The sequence below is a fragment of the Bos grunniens genome, chromosome 10, assembly GCF_055505025.1.
Source record: "Bos grunniens cultivar Pamir isolate PY7600 chromosome 10, Bosgru_T2T1.0, whole genome shotgun sequence".
In the NCBI taxonomy this organism is placed as follows: domain Eukaryota; kingdom Metazoa; phylum Chordata; class Mammalia; order Artiodactyla; family Bovidae; genus Bos; species Bos grunniens.
The window spans coordinates 29,817,982-29,838,105 of record NC_141174.1 but is presented as its reverse complement, the minus strand read 5'-3'; the positions used below and the strand labels follow the sequence as shown (position 1 = coordinate 29,838,105).

Below are 20,124 nucleotides of genomic sequence, written 5' to 3'. Positions count from 1 at the left end.
TGCCCATGTACTGTGCTTAGCACACTGGGCTGTTGTGCTCCTGAGAGCAGGCCTGGGTTCTCCTTCATTTCATGCAACTCAGTCCCCACCCAGGGCCTGGCAGTGTGTGCCCAGTAAACATTTATTCCTCCTTGTTGAGACTCTTAATATGAGCCCAAAAGGTCTCTCTGAAAGACTCAGTAGACTCTATACAGCCCATACCAGAACTCAGACCCTGTACACCCGTGGAGCACTGGGACCCAAGTCAGAGGCTCTTGAGTCTCTCTCTGGATGTGACTGCAACTAGCCCGATGGCCTGGTTACATCAGGCATCAGAATGGCTGTTAAGGGAGAAGGTGGTTAGTAGGGGCCTTAATAATGACCAACCGGGGATGTAAAGACCCTTCTTTCTATTGGCTTCCTAATCCCACCTCCTACTGCCTGAATACCTGCTCCGAGACAGTCTCAAAATTGTCCTTTCCAATGTCCCATCTTTCATATGAAAATCAGAGAAAATGGAGGAAGCCATGAGTGACTTTGGTTTGTTTCTAATTATGAGTAATAGTCATCATAGAAATCTTCAGCAATACGGAAAAATATAAAGAGATAAATGGCATCCGAGATCTCACAATTGAAAGCAACTTGTCATATATAAGCATTCTTTTTTTCATCTTTTCTGTGCATGTCTGCCTCTTTGGCTATAACTGAAATCATTCTGTACATTCATATGTATGATTTTTTTTTTCTGATGTAAAATATCTTCACCATTAGTTGCCAGCAGCGGCAACCCCTACTGTTTATTGCACTTTTTAGAAGCCCCACCTGAGGACATGTTTAATGAAAACTTACTGCTGAGGACGGCTTCTCACTCACCCCCAGCTAATGATGAGTGAATCTTCTTTGCTAAAAACTAGAGATTTTTGTCATTTATCTCCACCTCTGCAAAAGAAATGGTGGAGAAATTGCTGCCAAATGTTAACTGTCTCTGCAGCAGACATTTTTTTAAAGTAGAGTGAACAGAATTGTATGTAAACATAAGGTCTCTTCACAACAAACACATTTTGCTAGCTGATCAACATGCTTTTATTTTTCTACCTTGTGACCTTATTGTAGGTCTTTGGTAAGATGGGCCATTACTTTTTGTTAAAGCGTCATTGTGTCTCAGCTGGCTTGTTTTCCCTTCCTGCTTGCTTAAAGAGTCATGTGTCGCCCAAGGGCTATGAGCTGTACCCTCTGTTCTAGGTGGTGCCAGACAGGAGGTTAGAATTAAACTCTGGGTGAAAAGCAACCCCTGCTTTCTCGGTTCTAAAGTTTATGACCTTTTCCTGTGCATCCCAGGTGTTCTTGCCTCCCAGGACCCCCTGCATTATCTGAGAATCTGCCTCTAGGGCAGGTGGTGGGACTGAGACGGAGAAGCACGACCAAGGCAGGAAGGCAGTATTTCCTTCCCCAGATCTGGAATTTAGCCCAGAGTCTAGCTTTTCAGACTTGAAGTTATGAGGATTGTTTTGGGGGCAAGCTAGAAATGGATGCAATTTCCCTTGGAACGCCCTCGTCTTATTGATGCCTGCTGTCGTCGACACTTGTGCTAACTTCATTGATGTCCACAGCCTACAGAGTAGCCACTTACCTACTGACCCCGTTCCAGTAACAAGGCATTTTGAGCTATTAGAATTCATGTGGCTGCCAGACACAGCCATGAAAAGGTGGACAGGCCAGTTAACAAAAATGTATCAGATGTACCTTCTTGCTGAGGCCTGAATCCTCATCCAGGCCCCCGAGGTCCCTCCAAATGAACACAGCAGGCGCATAACAACATCCATGTGGCTGTAGCTCTTAGATCTGTCTCTATCACAGGCTCACCCTCTGCTCCACCCATGCTAACCTGTTCCTTCCACACTAGCCTGCCCCATACAAGAAATAGGGGGCCATATTGCTCACCCAAGCTCGTCCTGCCCAACTTGGCCTCTCCTCTGGCCAGTCACTCCCACTCAGTTGAAGGCCTCTAGCTTAGTCAGATGACTTGGTATTTTTAGTTTTCTGTTGGCTTATATTGGCCAGCCTGGAGAGTTGTTCTACTGATGTTTGGGTTTTGGTTTTGTGTGTGTGAATCTTGCTATTCCATCTTTACTCCTGAAGTCTTGCTTCTCATTAGCAGAAAGAGGAATTTTTTTTTCCCTTCTAATTAAGGTCTGCCTGAAATTGGGAACAAGAGGTCATAAGTTGTAGTGTCTTCCAATGGGGAAGAGCCTGATTAAACCCATGATAGATCAGGAGGTGAACAGGAGCACACACAATCTCTGCCCTCTCTGTCTACCATTCAGCTGTGACTGTATGGCAGCCCCTGGCAGAGATGGCAGCACTTGAAACCACAAATAAAAATGCTTCTGGGTACATATACATATCCTTTGTGAATTGGTAAAATACCAGGTTCCTTATGAAACAACCTCCTACCCCTCAAAAAGATGACCAATGGCCCTGATGGCACTCATTCTGAAGGTCTTGGCTCACACGTCACTTGCTCAGAGTGACCTTCCCAGCCCCACAAACAGATGATATGATGTCATTGCTTCCCCCACTTTTCCTTCACAGAATTTACCAGAATTTGAAAATTTACCTTGTTATATGACTTTGTGTTTTTATTTTAAAGTAATGTGTATCTCCCACAGCAGATACTCTGTGGATAGAGACTGTGTTTTATGCCTCTCTTACTCTCTTTTGGGTACCCAGCACCTAATCCAGCACTTGGTTAACCTGGGACTCCATACATGCTAATGAGAGGGAGCAAGCAAGTCCTTTGATCTCAGAGGTTCCCAAAGCAAAGTGTTTTACCCTGTCCCTTTTGGAGACACCACTTGTTAATGGGGACCTGTACACTTCTTCCATTAAGCAATGTTACTTTCCACAGCACTTTATTCATAACACTTGTACAGTACTTAGTACACCAACTGCATCAATGACTCTTAAGAGCCCATTTAACCTGCTGGGTTAGAGTGTTATTCCAGATGGAGACAGCATCTCACTTGACTTTAAGTTCCCTTTTCTGATTCAAGAACCTTCTGATGGGCTAAATGGAATTTCTAACATCCAGGCAACTCTGAGGCTCTCATTAGACTATTGTCTGGCTGATTGGTCAAAAATGTTTTCCTTTTTCTCTGATTATTCTCTGCCCAGGTGTGGGGACCTATGGAATGTCTCTTACTTGCTGTGAATAACCCTGCACGTTCCGGACAAAAAAAGAATGCACTTTTTTATTATGTTGCTCTCTTTCAGCTTATGAAACAATGATTTTGGTAGAGATAGTGACATCATTCTCACCTTACTAATGCTGAACATTCAAAAAAAATTAAATTCAGGATTACATGGTGTTTAAGATGCAGAATTAGAACCAAAAGATTCTGATACCTTCTCTACTTTTTACTTGATGCAGAAATTCAAGGTTATGTGGAATTCTTTAAAAGAGATCCAAGTGTTACTATCACTACCCGCCCAATCCCCACCATCCCAAGGATCTAATCCATCAGACCCTCCTGCTTTGCCCTGAGCCGCTGTCAGGATGTTCCATTGAGCACCTCCATTTAGCAACCTCTTCTCCCCACACTGCAGTCCCAGATCATATGATGCTGACTGATCTCTACGCTGATGGCTACACCACGTTGGATCCCTTTTTTGTGTTTGTACACAGGATCGTCTGTTTTTTGTGATGGAGTTTGTGAATGGGGGCGACTTGATGTTTCACATTCAGAAGTCACGGCGTTTTGATGAAGCACGGGCTCGTTTCTATGCTGCAGAGATCATTTCGGCACTTATGTTCCTACATGACAAAGGAATCATCTATAGGTGAGTTTCGGTTGCTGGTAACCCCTCTCAAATGAACCTCTCATCCCTGGTTCATTTCCCTGATTCAGCTTATCCTTCCAGTTCTCATGATGAACAATTGAACTCTTTTTGAAATTCACAAAGTTTTGCGTGTCCATTAGAATAAATGAATAACAGTGATAAACACCACCTGCAGACTAAAGCTTGTGCCTGTGTGGGATTTGTAAAACAGGCTTGAGAGTCTCGAAAGGACACTGTTCATGAATTTGTTCAGCTGGGGTTTTCAAGGGGCTGAACTTGCTGGTCTCTTCTGTTTTAACCTTGGGAGTGATTCATTCCATTTTCAGAATCTGTGCCTAAACTGCAGAGCCTGAATACCTCTTGCTCTAAATGACTGAGATAAGAATCATGGTCAGATAGACTTGCTGCTCACCAGTCCAGGAGCCAAGAGGTGACATGTTGACGAGCAGGGTCCTGCTTGATGATGTCTATCATGTGAAGTCCCCTCCTAAATCTTGTTTGATTTCATTTCATGACACACAGTCTTTATCATAATATATCATATGTTAAATGGGCTTGACATCTGGTTAATGTTGTTAGATCTCAGAGCAGATAAAAGTAACCTTTACTCAGACACAAAGCTGAGTATGGTGGAAAATATAATAGTGAGTGTTAGGTAATTTTCATCCGCAAGTTTTCCTTTTTCCCATTGTCAAAGTCTTTCTACCCTTTACATCGCATTGTAACTTAGTTGCCACACTTGCTCCATTATTTTTCCCTCTTGAGAGGCAATTGTTTCTTTCCTTTGAGAAAAATTCTCTCTCAGGTGCATTGATGTAAAGAATTTCCTGATTGAAATTTGCCGTTTATTAGCTTCGCTGTTCCTTTGTGAGCTGGTTACAGTATGAACATCATTATTAAAGTGTGAGAGAGCTTTAAAAACTAAATATTCTTAAGTACCCTGAGAGGAAAAAAATAGGCAAAGAGAAGTGAGATCAGTAAAGAATGCAGCAGGACTGGTCCATGGTGCCAGAAAGAAGTGGAAAAACGAGATGGAGCAGGCGCGGTGCAAAAAGTCTTCTAGTAAATTCGCAGTACAGAGCTGTGGAAGCTCAAGTGGACACAATGCTCTGTCATAGCTCCAGCTGTGAGGTAGCAGAGTGGGGAGCTAGGCAGGATAGCCAGCAGCGGGGTCATCCCTTGAAGGTAACCAGGAATCTCCGCTCACTCCTAAGTCATGAGGCAGCCACAGGTTACTCTGTGGAAGCTCTGTGCTTCCTTGACCCGGCCATGCTGTTTTCCTGGCGGCTCCAGCAGGGCATGTCTCCTGTCTCAGCCTTGAGCCCAGCGCATGATTGTTGGTGGTTGCTGACATGGTCTCTGATGCTGGAGGGGGTTCTAGGTCCTTCCTGGTGGTGGTATGGGACTCTGGACTGTGTGTTCTGTGTTTGTTCTCCTCTCCATGGCTGAGCTGCCCATCTCTGGTCTGTTGACCCCAAGGAGAGCCTTCCCCACATTTAATTTTTAAGAATGATGACTTTCCTGTTTGACAAGGGCTTGTGTTGTTAATTTAAAAACAAACAAAAAAAATGGCAACAAAAGCTAAATGGAGTACTTATAGGCCCAGTACTTGACCAGCATTTCTTTATTAATCCTCCTAACAATAAATTATATAACACTAGTATTATCCATGCTACTTAGATGAATTACTGATCTTCAAAAGACTTAATAACCAGACTATTAACTGGTTATGGAGCCAGAATTCAAATGATGTTTTTAACCACTGAGCTACACTGTCTCCTCAGGAGAGATTTAAAGGCTTAGAGTACAACTGTAAAGTAAAATTTCAAGTAAACCCCTTGAAGAGTGGACTTCTTACTCCCCCTTTGGTGATACAGTGACTTTGATTTGTGAAAATGAGGCAGAATGGGTATCTTAGTCCATTCAGGCTGCTGTAACAAAATAGCACAGATTAGGTGGCTTATAAACAATGGACATTTATTTTTCACAGTGGAGTCTGGAAATCAAGATCAGAGCACCAGCATGGTCATGTTTGATGGAGACCCTCTTTCTGGTTCCTAGCTGGTGCCTTCTTGCTGTGACCTCATATGGTAAAGGAGGCCAGGGATCTCTCTGGAGCCACTTTTATAAGGCACTAACCCTATTCATCAGGGCCCCATCCTCATGACCTGAGCACCCCTGAAAGGTCCTACCTACTAATACTATCAACTTTGAGAATTAAGATTTCAACATATAATGTGGGGAAGGGAAGGTACAAATATTCAGACCAGTAAGGGGGAAAAACACTTGAATACTTAAATATTCTGGCTTTTCATAGGACTGCATAACCTTCATGCAAGGCACATGCTTCATCTGCCTCTCCATCTCCTTGTTTCATTTGTTTGAAATGTGGAGGATGGACAGTGAAACCTGATGTGGTTTCTGGTGAAGCAGTATCAGCCCACATCTTGAGAAATTTTATTTCAGTTCTTGGCCTTGCACTTCAAATCTGAGAATTTAATGTACTCTTTGACTTGAATTCCACGTGCAGTCTCTAACTGAAGTGCTTGACTTCGAAGGGAGCACATTTAATTAGGATAGATTCCAATGCTATTTTTATTCTGTGGATTTATTTCATTGGATTATTTAATTCCATTGAGGGTATTGGCCTGAGAGCAGAGTCTTAAGGATAAGCCTTTGGATGCCAAGTCCCTGGAATCCACACACAGCAAAGGGCACATTTGGATTCCAGGGGTATGAATTTGATCCAGAGAGCACAGGAGGAGAGTTGGACAGCCTCGTGTATCATACATGTCCTGGGATGGCCTTTATCAAAGCTAAAAAGATCTTCCTGAATGATACCTCTGATCTATTCAAATAGGATTGTTGTCATATGGCTGTTTTGTCTTATTTTTCCAGGGAAGGTATTTCTTTTCCAGTGAATTACAAAGATGGTACCATTTGCAAATCATCATCAAATGGGACTTTAGAAGGTACTGCCTTAGGCTCCCTCTGACATGACTTTCTTCTGTCTCTCTGCCAACTGTGCCTTGTGTGAGAGGAGACAGGCCAGTTACATTCAGGTGCTTTTCTGCTGACGTTCAGACCCTGATTTCTCAGATGTGTTCACGTGTTCACTTGCATTTCATGGAGGAACAGAAGTCTGCCTCTTGGGCATTCCAGCAAGGAAGGAGTCTGCCACTTTGCCTTTGGTTGGAAGGTCTGGAGCTTTGGTGTGGCTGCAGACCAAGTCTAGAGGGCTTTGAATTAAGCAGTCAATGAGTCACTTTGCTAAGGGAAAAAAAAGACCATTCATTCCTTTGTTCAGGGCTTGATGGCTGATTAGAAGCCCAGATAGTACTCATGAATAATTTACATGCGCACTGACTTTTTTCCAGAGTCAAGCTCTACAGAATTGGGGAAACAAAGGGCCCCGCATCCCATTTACCTGCCTGCCAGCATTACGGGCACCATTTTCTATCCTGTTTTGAAAGCTGTATTAAAGTTTACTCACAGGAACTTACTTACAGGAACTGAGCCATCATTGACATTTCAGCTCCCAAAGCCAGCCAGCACCCATTGGATTTTCTGTTTCTGAGAAAACATGGAATGTATCTAAAATAGGTTGAGAGAGGAAGAATTTATAGAAGAGCTCAGGAAGAATTATAGGAGAGTTTAAGTTTTGACTCATCCTTCTGAGGTTATACTTGAACACACTGCATTTCAATACACAGTTTTCATCTTACACATCTAGCTGCTTTGTGCCCTGTGCAGTTCTCAGCATGTGGGGTGCGTGGTAATCAGTGTTTACTCCTCAAGCTCCAAGTGCTTCCTGGGTCACTTGCTCTCCTGTTGCCCAGATGTCGGACTGGTCACAGAGGTGACTGCCAGACTTGACTTATTGCCTTGTACTCGTATACATACGCAACACATTAGCTTTGAAAGAAAATAACTTTAGAGTTCTCAAATTAGAGAACAATCGCTACCTAATTTGACTTTTTAAATAAATTCAGAATTTGAGAGGATTAGCAATTTCCCTGCCAGATGAGATTTTTAAGCTTCTGAACACAGCTGTAGCATCTGCATCAATACACCAGTCTCTAATATCATCTGACTCTTGTTTCTCAAAGATACTGTAAGGGACCATCAGATTCCTTGCTGACTTCACGTTCCTGTGTGATCTAAAGTTAGCTGAGCATTGCTTTGCTTGGAGGGCCCATGCTAGAAGCCACCTCTGTGAGCATTGCTGTCTGCTTCCAGATCAGCTTGATGTTGGGTCGGTGGTAGTAGCATGTGCTTGAGTCATTGTTCTCTGTTATCTAGCTCTTCCCCCTCTTGAACTGGGGCAACACCTGTCTGATTCCCATCTCCTGGGGCCTTTCTAACTCCAAAGTATTAGCAGAACTTACAGAGTCCCCAGACGTATTTTATTTGAGCCTAGAATTCTGGACTCTTACCTGTATTGGAATTCAGTTCTGTGTTTATATTTATTCTACTCATTCTAGTGATAAAGATGGTCTTTTTAGATAAAGATGAAAGTCCAAGTTAGGAGTTCTGTTTTCCCTTTGCCATACAACACCTCATTCCTTCTGCCCCAAGAAGTAGGTTTACTCTTTCTTGATATGCTTGCTACAAAAACAGTTACAATTGTCATTTTTGTCTTCATATAGCAGTCCTTGTTTCTTTAGGATGCACAAGTTGTGAGATTCTCAATACATTAGTAACTTTCACTTCGGATTTGGCCGTGAGCCCTTACTAGCATTGTTCCTGGAACTCCAAACTTTTTAATCATATTCTTGCCTTCTCTCTTCTTAGCTTGTTCTGCCAGTTGGTGGCCTCATTCCGTGCCTGCTCTTCCATCACCAGAAAGTGACTTCAATCCCTAACTCCCAAGATCTTTTTTCAAAGGTATGATGGAGAGCTCTGAGAATGACCAGTTTATTAGAACAGCCTGACGTTTCCTCCTCCAGTGAAACTCATCAGCCCCCTTTGTCTTCCCTTGCACAGCCTCTGGGGATATTTGACAAGTATTTATTGAGCATCGACTCTCTGCCAAGGATATGGATACAGTGATGAGCAAAAACAAAAGTGCTGTCTTGTAGGCAGTATGGTTGAGTGAGGGAGAAAGACATCAATTACATGACCATATTAATACAAAATCGCAACTGTGACCAGTGCTATGAAGAAGAGGAATGCATTGCACTGAATGAGAACGTCTCATAGTGTGTTTCAATCCGGTCAAGGAGAGGCGGAAGATTTTCCTAAGGAAGTGACTCAGGAGCTGAGGTAACCAGTAAAGAGGGAAGGAAAGAGCATTCAAGACAGAAGGAATAGCAAATGCAGGTGCTCAGTCTCAAGAGGGAGCATGGCAAGTTCAAAACCTTTTAGAGAAAGAAGCCCAGTATGGCTGGGATCTAGGAGGCATAACTTCCCTTAGTTGACATTTCATTCACTTAGTGTGCCCTCTGTCCTCTGATGACTTTAAGATTTTATTAGGCACTCCTTGTAAATAATTTACTTAAAAGTTGGGTAAGGCTAGTCATGTTGTCAGTCCCTGGAGGAGCCATCCGCTCACAGTGAGTTCCTTGTGTCCAGATCTGTGTGTTTATATTCAACAATGAAATTACAAAATGTCAGACCTCCAAGATTACTTAGGGCTAAGTTCCCTGTTACAGATGAAAGAACTCAAGCCTGAAATATCCAAACAGCAAATTGCTTCTCAGGATGGATGTTTTCTTAGGAGGGCTCACTTGTAACTTGTTTTTCATCTTCAGAAAAAAAAATATCACCATTAGGAAATTTTCATTCAGTCTTCATGGAATGCTGAGCTTAAGGGCTAAACAGGACATTCAGAAGCATGTGGTGTTCACTCCATCTCACTGAGGAAAGTGCAGTGGAACTCAGGACATAATTAGAGCTCCCACTGGTGTTAGGCGTGGTGTCTGCCCTAAGGTTCTTTCTGTGGGGTGGAAGAGATGGCCTGTAAGTAAGAGCAGGTGGGTTCCAAAAGTGAAGCGTGCCCAGGGCATTACAGGAGCACGGAGAACAGCCACTTAGCCTAAGATGCAGATCTAGGCAAACTTCCTATAGAGATGATTCCTGAGCTGAGTGTGTGAAGTTAAAAGCTGAATAAAGTTAAGTAGGTGTTTAGGTAGGGGACAAGCTCTAGAACTTAATGCTGAGAAGTATGAAAGTCCATGGAGGGTGGGATAGAAAACTGCTAGAAATTTAGTAGTACTAAAGCCTAAAGATTGAAGTATGGTGGGAGATAAGGCTAGAAGAGTTGGTAGAAACCAAGTTATTATAAGGCGTAATATTCTGGAGAAGTTTGAATTCAGTATCACTTGAGGTTTGGCACCATTGCCCTTCATAGGAAATGTAAAATTACATTGGCTTAAATTAAATAGAAATGAACTTCTCTTCCCTGGAAGAAGTCTGGAGGCAAGAGATCTGGCTCTGCCAGGAAAACTCCATGGAGTCCTCTGGGACCCAGATTTCTATCTTTAATATTCTGTTATAGTCAAAGTCACCTCATGGTCTTAACATGGTTGCTGTAGCTCCAAAAGTCACCTCTGTATTCCAATACAAGGCAGTACTGGAATAAGAAGGGTGAAGGACATTTCTTCCAGTTGAGTCTGCTCTCTTTAAAGATCCTCCCTGAACTTTCAGACAGTACTTACCATGGAATTGTCCAGAGCCTGGTCATACATGGCTGCACCTAATTGCAGTAAAGGCTAGGATGTTATTACATGGCCATGTTCTGGCAAAAATTAGGGTTCTCTTATTAAGGGAAAAGAAGGAGAATAGTTATTTGATGAAAACTTGCACTATTAGATACAAATTTCATACCAGGGAATTTGGCTCTATGTAGCAGGTGATTAGAGTCTGAAGAATCTTCAGCAAGTTGGATGACATGACTGGCTTTATATTTTACATATATTTTGTGGGAGAGTGTATGGATATGTGCATGGGGGCAGAAGGGGAAGGTTGAGTTTGTGCCTGTTACTGTGTTCTGGGTAAGAAGATAATGAGGCTCTGAGACATTGGTAGTAGGTCTGAGGAGAAGGCCATGTGTTTTTGCCATACCAGCAAGTAGAACAGACTGGGCTCAGTGACTGGGTGGACCTAGGGGGTGAAGGAAAAACCTGGGGTCATACCTGGGTGTTTAGTTAGAAGTCTGAATGAATGATGGTACCATTAGGTACGAGAGATCATGAGCCTGGGAAGGGATCTCAGCAGGTGAAGAAGATGAGAATTAGAAATGTAAGATATCAAGTACTTGAGACACATGCCGGTGGAAATGCATAACAGGCAGATGGACTTGAGTCTGAAACCCATTGAAAATGGGCAGGAACTAAATATTTGGAAGTCATCAGGACATAGCTGTTAGTTCAGATCATAGCACTGGATGAGATCATCATCTTCTTTGAACTGAAGGAATGCTGGGCATAGTTTTTAGCCCGTTTCATGATGGTCCTGAGGACATGGGTGGGTTGCTGAACACTCCAAGCCTGTTTACCAGTCTTCAGTGAGGGGTACCATTGACATAACTTCCCTGCAGGGTGTTAATGAAACTCCAATCAGATGGAAGTGGACATGTGAAAACTCTTTGAAACATGCTATGTGGACAAATGAGATTATTCTTTGCATACGTGCTATCAGCTGATTTGCATTTTCTTTGTGGCGTAGGCTTCAGCTGAAATTTTGCTCAAAATGCGTCCTCAATAGTAGAGAATTGGGCTTCCCTCATGGCTCAGCTGGTAAAGAATCTGCCTGCAATGCAGGAGACCCCAGTTCGATTCCTGAGTCGGGAAGGTCCGCTGGAGAAGGGATAGGCTACCCACTCTAGTATTCTTAGGTTTCCCTTGTAGTTCAGCTGGTAAAGAATCTGCCTGCAATGCAAGAGACCTGGGTTTGATCCCTGGGTTGGGAAGATCCCCTGGAGAAGGGAAAGGCTACCCATTCCAGTATTCCGGCCTAGAGAATTCCATGGACTGTATAGTCCAGGGGTTTGCAAAGAGTCGGATACAACTAAGTGACTTTCACTTCACTTCACAGAAATTGGAGCTGTGGCTTGTAAAACTCAACCCTCTGAAGACCAACTTAGACAGCATATTAAAAAGCAGAGACATTACTTTGCTAACAAAGGTCCGTCTAGTCAAGGCTATGGTTTTTCCAGTGGTCATGTATGGATGTGAGAGTTGGACTATAAAGAAAGCTGAGTGCAGAAGACTTGATGCTTTTGAACTGTGGTGTTGGAGAAGACTCTTGAGAGTCCCTTAGACTGCAAGGAGATCAGTCCTGGGTGTTCATTGGAAGGACTGATGTTGAAGCTGAAACTCCAATACTTTGGCCACCTGATGCAAAAGAGCTGACTCATTTAAAAAGCCCCTGATGCTGGGAAATATTGAGGGCAGGAGGAGAAGGGGACGACAGAGGATGAGATGGTTGGATGGCATCACCAACTCAATGGACATGGGTTTGGGTGGACTCCGGGAGTTGGTGATGGACAGGAAGGCCTGGTGTGCTGCGGTTCATGGGGTCGCAAAGAATCAGACATGACTGAGCGACTGAACTGAACTGAACTGATCTGAAGACCAATCTTTGTGGTTCTTAACTAGCTGGGCATTCCACCATACCACTTTGATGTCATCTATGATGTCATGATGGTGGCAGCCGCTGACTTTGCAGCCCACAGTCCCCAGGATCTCTTTAATGCTTCCAGAAAGTTCTCAGGACCATCAGTTGTTGATTCAGTTGTTCAGTTCAACAGCACCTATTGGGCATTGTGGACAATCTCATCAAAAGTGATATTTCCACTGTGTTTAATGTTTTTCTGCTTCTTTCTGTCCCTTGGCAGTTCCCTGAAGGCTTTGCTATCAGGGCAGAGGCAGAAGGTACCACCTCAATCTGGGTCTGTTCTGAATGACCAGTTTTACTGTGATCCTCAGACCATTCCAATAACCACTTGCCTTTGTGATGTCATCACCAGCCTTTTTTGGAGACAGACCGAGGGGGCCAATCTTGGGGCCCAGGGCAGATGTGGCACCAAAACCCCCTCCAGTGCACCTCATGTGTATGCCTTTGATCTTACTGGGGTCAAACTTAAGCGACCTAGTGGAGGCAGCTGGTGTCAGATGAACTGGGATTCAGGTTGAACAAAGAAAGTTGCACCTTGGCCTCCTCTGAGCTGAAAGAAGACCGATCATTTTTATAATAAACTAAATTTGATTATGCTTTTCTTTCAAACCAAATTATTTTCTCCGCATTTTAGCCACATTTTGATACTGTGTGTAGTTACTATACTTATGTGTACTTATCGTTAAGTCCTTAAGATAGCTTCCTTAAAACTATAAGCCTTCAGAATGGGAGAAACTAATAGCAAATGAAGCAACTGACAAAGAATTAATCTCAAAAATATACAAGCAACTCCTGCAGCTCAATTCCAGAAAAAAAAAAACTACCCAATCAAAAAATGGGCCAAAGAACTAAACAGATATTTCTCCAAAGAAGACATACAGATAGCTAACAAACACATGAAAAGATGCTCAACATCACTCATTATCAGAGAAATGCAAATCAAAACCACAGTGAGGTACCATTTCACGCCAGTCGGAATGGCTGCTATCCAAAAGTCTACAAGCAATAAATGCTGGAGAGGGTGTGGAGAAAAGGGAACCCTCTTACACTCTTGGTGGGAATGCAAACTAGTACAGCCCCTGTGGAGAACAGTGTGGAGATTCCTTAAAAAACTGAAAATAGAACTGCCATATGACCCAACAATCCCACTGCTGGGCATACACACCGAGGAAACCAGAATTGAAAGAGACACGTGCACCCCAATGTTCATCACAGCACTGTTTATAATAGCCAGGACATGGAAGCAACCTAGATGTCCATCAGCAGACGAATGGATAAGAAAGCTGTGGTACATATACACAATTAAATATTACTCTGCTATTTAAAAGAATACATTTGAATTCATTCTAATGAGGTGGATGAAACTGGAGCCTATTATACTGAGTGAAGTAAGCCAGAAAGAAAAACACCAATACAGTATACTAACGCATATATATGGAATTTAGAAAGATGGTAACAATAACCCTGTGTACGAGACAGCAAAAGAGACACAGATGTATTGAACAGTCTTTTGGACTCTGGGAGAGGGCGAGGGTGAGATGATTTGGGAGAATGGCATTGAAACATGTATATTATCATATATGAAACGAATCACCAGTCCAGGTTCCATGCATGAGACAGGGTGTTTGGGGCTGGTGCACTGGGATGACTCAGAGGGATGGGATGGGGAGGGATGTGGGAGGGGGATTCAGGATGGGGAACACATGTACACTCGTGGCAGATTCATGTCAATGTATGGCAAAACCACTACAGTATTGTAAAGTAATTAGCCTCCAATTAAAATAAATTTATATTAAAAAAAAGATGGCTTCCTTAGGAAACCCTGGAACACAGGGGACAGGTTGTAAAACTTGGAGACTCTACTCTTACATTTTATTTAAATTTCAACTGTCTCTGTAATGTATGGGGAAAACAGTCAAAGTCATTTTGTTTGCTTCATTTGAAGCAAATATTTTGATTGTTCGTTTGAGGGGAGATTTAAGAACACTTTCGTACCGTTACTAGAGTGAATATCCTGGTGCAATTTCTCCAAGGACCCAGATTAATGACAGAAAGAAATTTCAGACTTGAAACACTTTGATTGTTTCTATACTTCACTTACTAGATCAGAATACAGACCCTGGCATACCTCATCAGTGTTTGACCTTTACATCAACAAAGGCTGTGGTTATTTGGGACTAACTGATAATGTGTTAATTGATTCCACTGGCTAATGAAACCAGACCACCAGTTTTGCTCTATTCCTCACCAAATTGATTAAGCAATCTACTGCTTCATTATAATTAAATACAATCTTGGATTTATTTGCTGTGATCTAAAAATATAATCATTGATCTTTAGGTATCAGGTGAACACTGCCATTTGTAAAAAGTGATTCAGTTGTTCAGTTCAACAACTGCTTATGAAATGCCTTCTTGATGCAAAGCTTTATGTCAGACTCTCAGAGACTAAGAGGAGTAAAGAGAGGCCTTGCCCTCCAGCTTGGGTTTCTGGTTCATTCCTTTAATACTTACTGGTTGAGCTTCCATTGTGGGCCTGGCACTATTCAAAGCTCTGAAAATAAAGCTGACAATACCCCGTACCCTCCAGGAGCTTAAATTCTAACACAGGTAGTCAGACAAACAAAAAGTAAGTATACTGAGTGTTGGGATGATAAACTCCATGGAGAAAAAGCTCTGTCAGGGAAGATAAAGCTTGAGGAAAATAGTTTTACTGTTTATTAACACATAGGGGATTAAGAAAGTTTTCTCTTATAAGGACTGTTTGAGCAGATGAGCAGTGACCTAAGGACTCGAGGAAACAGGCTCTCTGTGAATGTCTGGGGAAAGAGCATTCTGGTCTGAAGGAAGGGCAGGGCACAGCCTGTGGGAGGGGGCGTGTGCTCTGCAAGGACAAGCATGATGGTGCAGGGAGGTCTGGGGTAGAGAGGAGGAGATAGTCTGAGCTCTCTCCCTGATGCTGCTGTACAAAATAATAGCCACATGCACTCAGCTTTTATCTTGTGTGGATAAATGCCTCTGTAAGAAGTTGGACCTATTTAGTTTTACCTTCTTATGACATCTCTCCAAGACGGTTGTGTCTTCCTTCTTTTATAGATAAAGACACTTGAGGCTCTGGGAAGTTAAGTAACTTATTCAAGGTCATGCAACCTGTGGTAGAATTCTCCCATCCTATAAAATAATATATAAAATATATATATGACTATGTTAGAAATCCTGGTGATTTCACTTTTTTTATGATTATGTGTAAGTTACTGAATAACATTAACACCCTAAAGTTATTAAGGGGCTGTACGGAAATATTTTTCTCATAAAAATGTGTATGTATAGTCTTCATGGGATATACATTCTTTAGTGAGAACAATCATTTTCCCATGTTTTTTTTTAATTTTGGAAATAAAATTGATTCCTCTCTAATAAAAGGAACATATAATAACCATTGAAAAATATAAATTAAAAATTAAATAACCTATAATCCTACTGAAAGATAATCATTTTTGTTTAGATATATTTCCTAAGAGTTTTAAAATGTATTTACTTTTTTAAAAAAAGAAACAAAATTGATATCATACTATATATACATTTTTAACTTGATTTTTTTTCACTTAATCTGTCATGATCATTTTCCCCCATCATGAAAGTAATTTATATTCTCTTTTAAACCTAATATTCCATGATGCAAAGTGGTCTATCACATGATCCTACTTAACTTATAGTACATTTAAGTTGATTTATTAATAATGGTGAGTTTATTATTTCTTTGTACACATCTCTTTGGATCAGTCTTTGATTTTTTTTCCCTGGAACAGATTCCTAGAGTCTCAGATACTGCTGAGTCAAAAGACGTTCGCATTGTTGTAATTTTTTTTCTGGGATTTGAGGAACCTGGCTTCCAGTTCTGTCTTGCCACTTCCCAGCTGTGGATTTTGAGCAAGTTACTTAACCCCTCTAAATCAGCAGTTTCCTCATTGATAAAATACAGATCTGAGAAATGCACACCTGAGAGGTACGTGTGAAGCCTTTAGCCCGGAGCCTAGTATGTTGTGCATGCTCAGTAATGTTCACTTTCTGAACATTCTTTGGGAAAAAATGCATCAAAGCACACGTTTTAATGATGGGTATTGGTGTTATCCCATGGATTGTATTGATCTTGCCAATTCACTTCCCCCAACAGATCTTAAATGTACAGTTTGATAGGTTTTGACAAGTGTACACTATATGTGATCAATTCTCCAAATAATAGATCATTTCCATCATCTCAGAAAGTCTCCTTTTCAGTTCTCCCTAATCAGCCAGTGTTGATTCCATATGGGTGTTGTACGATGTGAATATCCGTACTAGGAGCCTGAAAGTAAAATCACTTCTCAGTAACATCCTTGTGAGTATAAGAGGATGCAGTTCTTTTAGGTGACTTAATGCAGTGATGGTCTTGGTCAGAAGAAAGCCCCCAAAGACCTCATTTTCTGTCAGCTTTACTCTCGGTAGAGAATATAGTTCCAGGAGGCTAAACATCAACAATAGTGGTTGTCTGAGTATCTGAGGGAATATAGGTGGTTTTTATTTTTTGTAATGTTTTTAAAATGTTCTGCATAGAACAACCATTGCCTTTTTAATAATTAAAAATGTTATTTTCAAAAGGGATCTCATGTGATATTGAATATACCCCACTACAAGTTTTTTGATTATGTCAAAAAATAGGTGCCTTGCTGCTGCTGTAGCAGTTAAGGTCTGTCAAGCCTTGGCTTTCAGGCTGTGATCACTCTTTGTCTGTGAGTCACATCCTGGTCTACTCTGGGTGCCATAATGAACACTGACAGACTGGGTGACTTACACAACAGAAGTTCATGTCTGTAGTTGTAGAATCTGGGAAATCCAAGATCAAGCCACTGGCCATTTTGGTTTCCGGTATGAGCTCTCTTCCCAGTTTGCAGACTGCCACCTTCTTGCTGTATCTTTACATGCCTGATGGGGAAGAAACAAGCTCTCTGATGTCTCTTCTTATAAAGGCACTACTCCTGTCATGGGGGGCCCTCCCTCATGACCTTATCTAACCCCCATTACTTTCCAAAGGCCCCATCTCCAAGGACGAGGTGGTCAGGGCTTCAAGATATGAATTTGGGAGGTATGCAACCATTCAGTCCATCGCAGTGGTTCATTCATGTTTATTAAGCTTTCAATGTTTTCTATTATGTGAAGCAAGGTGCTTTGAGTCTACTTGATGGTACAGAATCTACCCAGAAATAATTTCAACCCTGAGGAGAATAGCACCTGCTGGAGTTGAACACACCATGGGCTGACATGAGAGAACAGCTGGGGATTAGCTGAGGGCACTACCATTCTTTTGGCTCACTGAGCCATGTATGTTAGTTTTGGAGCTATATTTTCCAGTGTGTTGAGACCAAATCCTCCTCCTGGATCCCAGTACTTAAGCCTGGCAGGAGAAATAGCTAAGTGGAATGTGGTGTGACCATTTGCCTTTTGATAGATATCCTGCCTGAAGGTGGAATCTTTTTCCATTGTCTTGCAAATGTCAAATTTTACTTATCAGCAGACTTCCTAAGAAGAAATATAACTTGGTACAACCACATTACCTTTTGGCAAAGATGCCCAGACCTTGATGAATTCTGTGGGTTCAGTTGCAAAGAGTGAGTGAAACTGACAGGCAAACTACCTCTCACCTTGAAGAGTGACATCATTGAGCGATCCAGTTCCCAAAATGTGTGATGCTGCTCACAATGGGGAGATGGCAGTTTGACTGTGTGACCTTTCATTTCTCCTTCCTCAACCTCAGAATACCCCTCCAAACCTTCTCTTTCACATACAGAATCTCTCTCCTGCATTCTAGCCTGCAGTCTTAATATTTACCTGGTCCATGTCCCACTGACACAATTTTTGAGTCTTGGGGTTGGAAGGAAATTCAGTTATATACCCTTCTCTTTCAAAGCATGCATACCTAATAGTCTGCTGCATGGTCATTTTGTCTATACTTACATACCTCCACATGGAGAGGAACTTGTTTCCTTCACTTCTAGGTATCAATGACTCCTGGAAATTTCACCACTGTATTGACTAAAACCATAACTCTCAGTGTCTTCTATTCACTGGTTCTGAACCACTCATAAAGAGGAGACTGAAAAAACACAAATTCTATGGAAAAAAAAAAAAAGCCTTTCAGATATTTGGAGGCAATTTGGTTCTTCCAGTGTAGTTTTTCTGTCAAAGAAGGAAATATGATTAGTGTGATATTGTTCATCCTGGTTATCTTTTTCAGTCACTGATTTCTGAGCAGTCATAAGCCATCCACGTAATTTTTCATTCCTGATTAAGTATCTAATTGGTGTGTTACATTCTCCTTTTGTAAAATCAGCAGTATCATAGCTAGGAATTGGTTAGCTCGTTTTATTCCTCTTAAATAAGACTTTGGCTTTAAGTGAACTTTGTTGGTGCTGATTATAGGGGTAGCAAGCCTAGTGGGAAGTCAATTGTTGGTGTGACGTTAGGCTCTTCAGAGTTTCCTTTTGCAAAGGTGAGGCATAGAATGAGTACAGATGTGGGGATGGAGGAGATGAAGACCTGAACACCTCGAGTTAGAGGAACATGTGGAACTCCTAGTCCAATGACGCATCTCAAAGTTGTAAATACCAGGCTAACATTTCAGTGGCCGTAGGCTCCAGGCTGATTGCATGGCAACACTGCAAATGAGAAAGTATGGACTGTAAGTCCATACCTTAAGTCTTAAGAGCAAGACTTTGGAATCAAACTTGAATTTGAAACTTACCTCTGCGGTGTACTAGCTCCATGATACTGGATGAACTCGTTAATTCCTCTAAATCTTAGTTTTCTAATCCATAACATGGAAACAACAGTACTGCCTGTCCCATGAGATTATTGTTAAACTCCAATTCATATGGCTTATTTCTGATAAGCCGGATACCATGTCTGATATCAGTTAATGTTCCATACATGTTATCAGTTAGAAAATAATCCAGGGGAGAAACGTGAACAGTGAACCCACTTAAGAGGTGCACAGATTTAATAAGGAAAGGGTAAATAAATTATGGTATATCCATCCTGAGGAATATTATGCAACTATTGAACAAATACCTGAGTTAGACTTATATTTATTCACCTGGATGGTTTTCTTCTGATAAATCAGTGAGAAAAATAAAATAGTATGTATGTTCATTTAAGTCCCATTTTTTGCTTAAAAAAACAGTAGAAAGCCAACTGTACATAGACATATGCTTGGAAGAAGTGGGAGAGCAGAAACAAGTCTGGGATGGGTCGGACAGTTCTTAATTTTTCATTATGTGTCTTCAGATTGTACCACAGATTGTGGTGAGAATGGGTTACTTTTGTGATTTTTGAGAACCAGTATTTTTAAATGAAAGAAGCAAAAGGAATGGGGGCAGAGGAAGAGGAGAAATCAATCAGCAGAGCACGAGAAGAGATGGTCAGCCAGGAAGGGATGTCCTCTGGCGGCGGGTGCAGGATGAAGAGCTGGGAGCCTCAGGCTTTCTCTCTCATTTGTCATGGCTCTATCAGAGCTTGGCGTCCAGAGCTTTGCTTTCCTTGTTCAGTTTCAATTGCTACCCCTCCGTTTCTGGCACATGGTATAGAATGTTTCTTCTTTGTTTTTTTCATTTCTGTTTTTATGTCTAGCAAATGAGCTTGTCTGGGGAGATCA

The 20,124-nt window shown here is 41.8% G+C and overlaps 1 protein-coding gene across 4 annotated transcripts in view; it reads left to right on the top strand.

Annotated features, from left to right (window-relative positions):
• The window catches only part of PRKCH (protein kinase C eta), a 233,160-nt gene that overhangs the window by 161,928 nt on the left and 51,108 nt on the right, over positions 1-20,124 (top strand). For 3 of the 4 annotated variants that reach the window (XM_086320372.1, XM_086320374.1, XM_086320373.1), the window contains exon 10: positions 3,665-3,819. In XM_086320372.1, the coding sequence (XP_086176498.1) occupies positions 3,665-3,819 (155 nt within the window). Of the gene's footprint in view, positions 1-3,664; positions 3,820-11,856; positions 11,894-20,124 lie in introns of those variants that run through there. The other variant, XM_086320376.1, reaches the window with a different exon arrangement.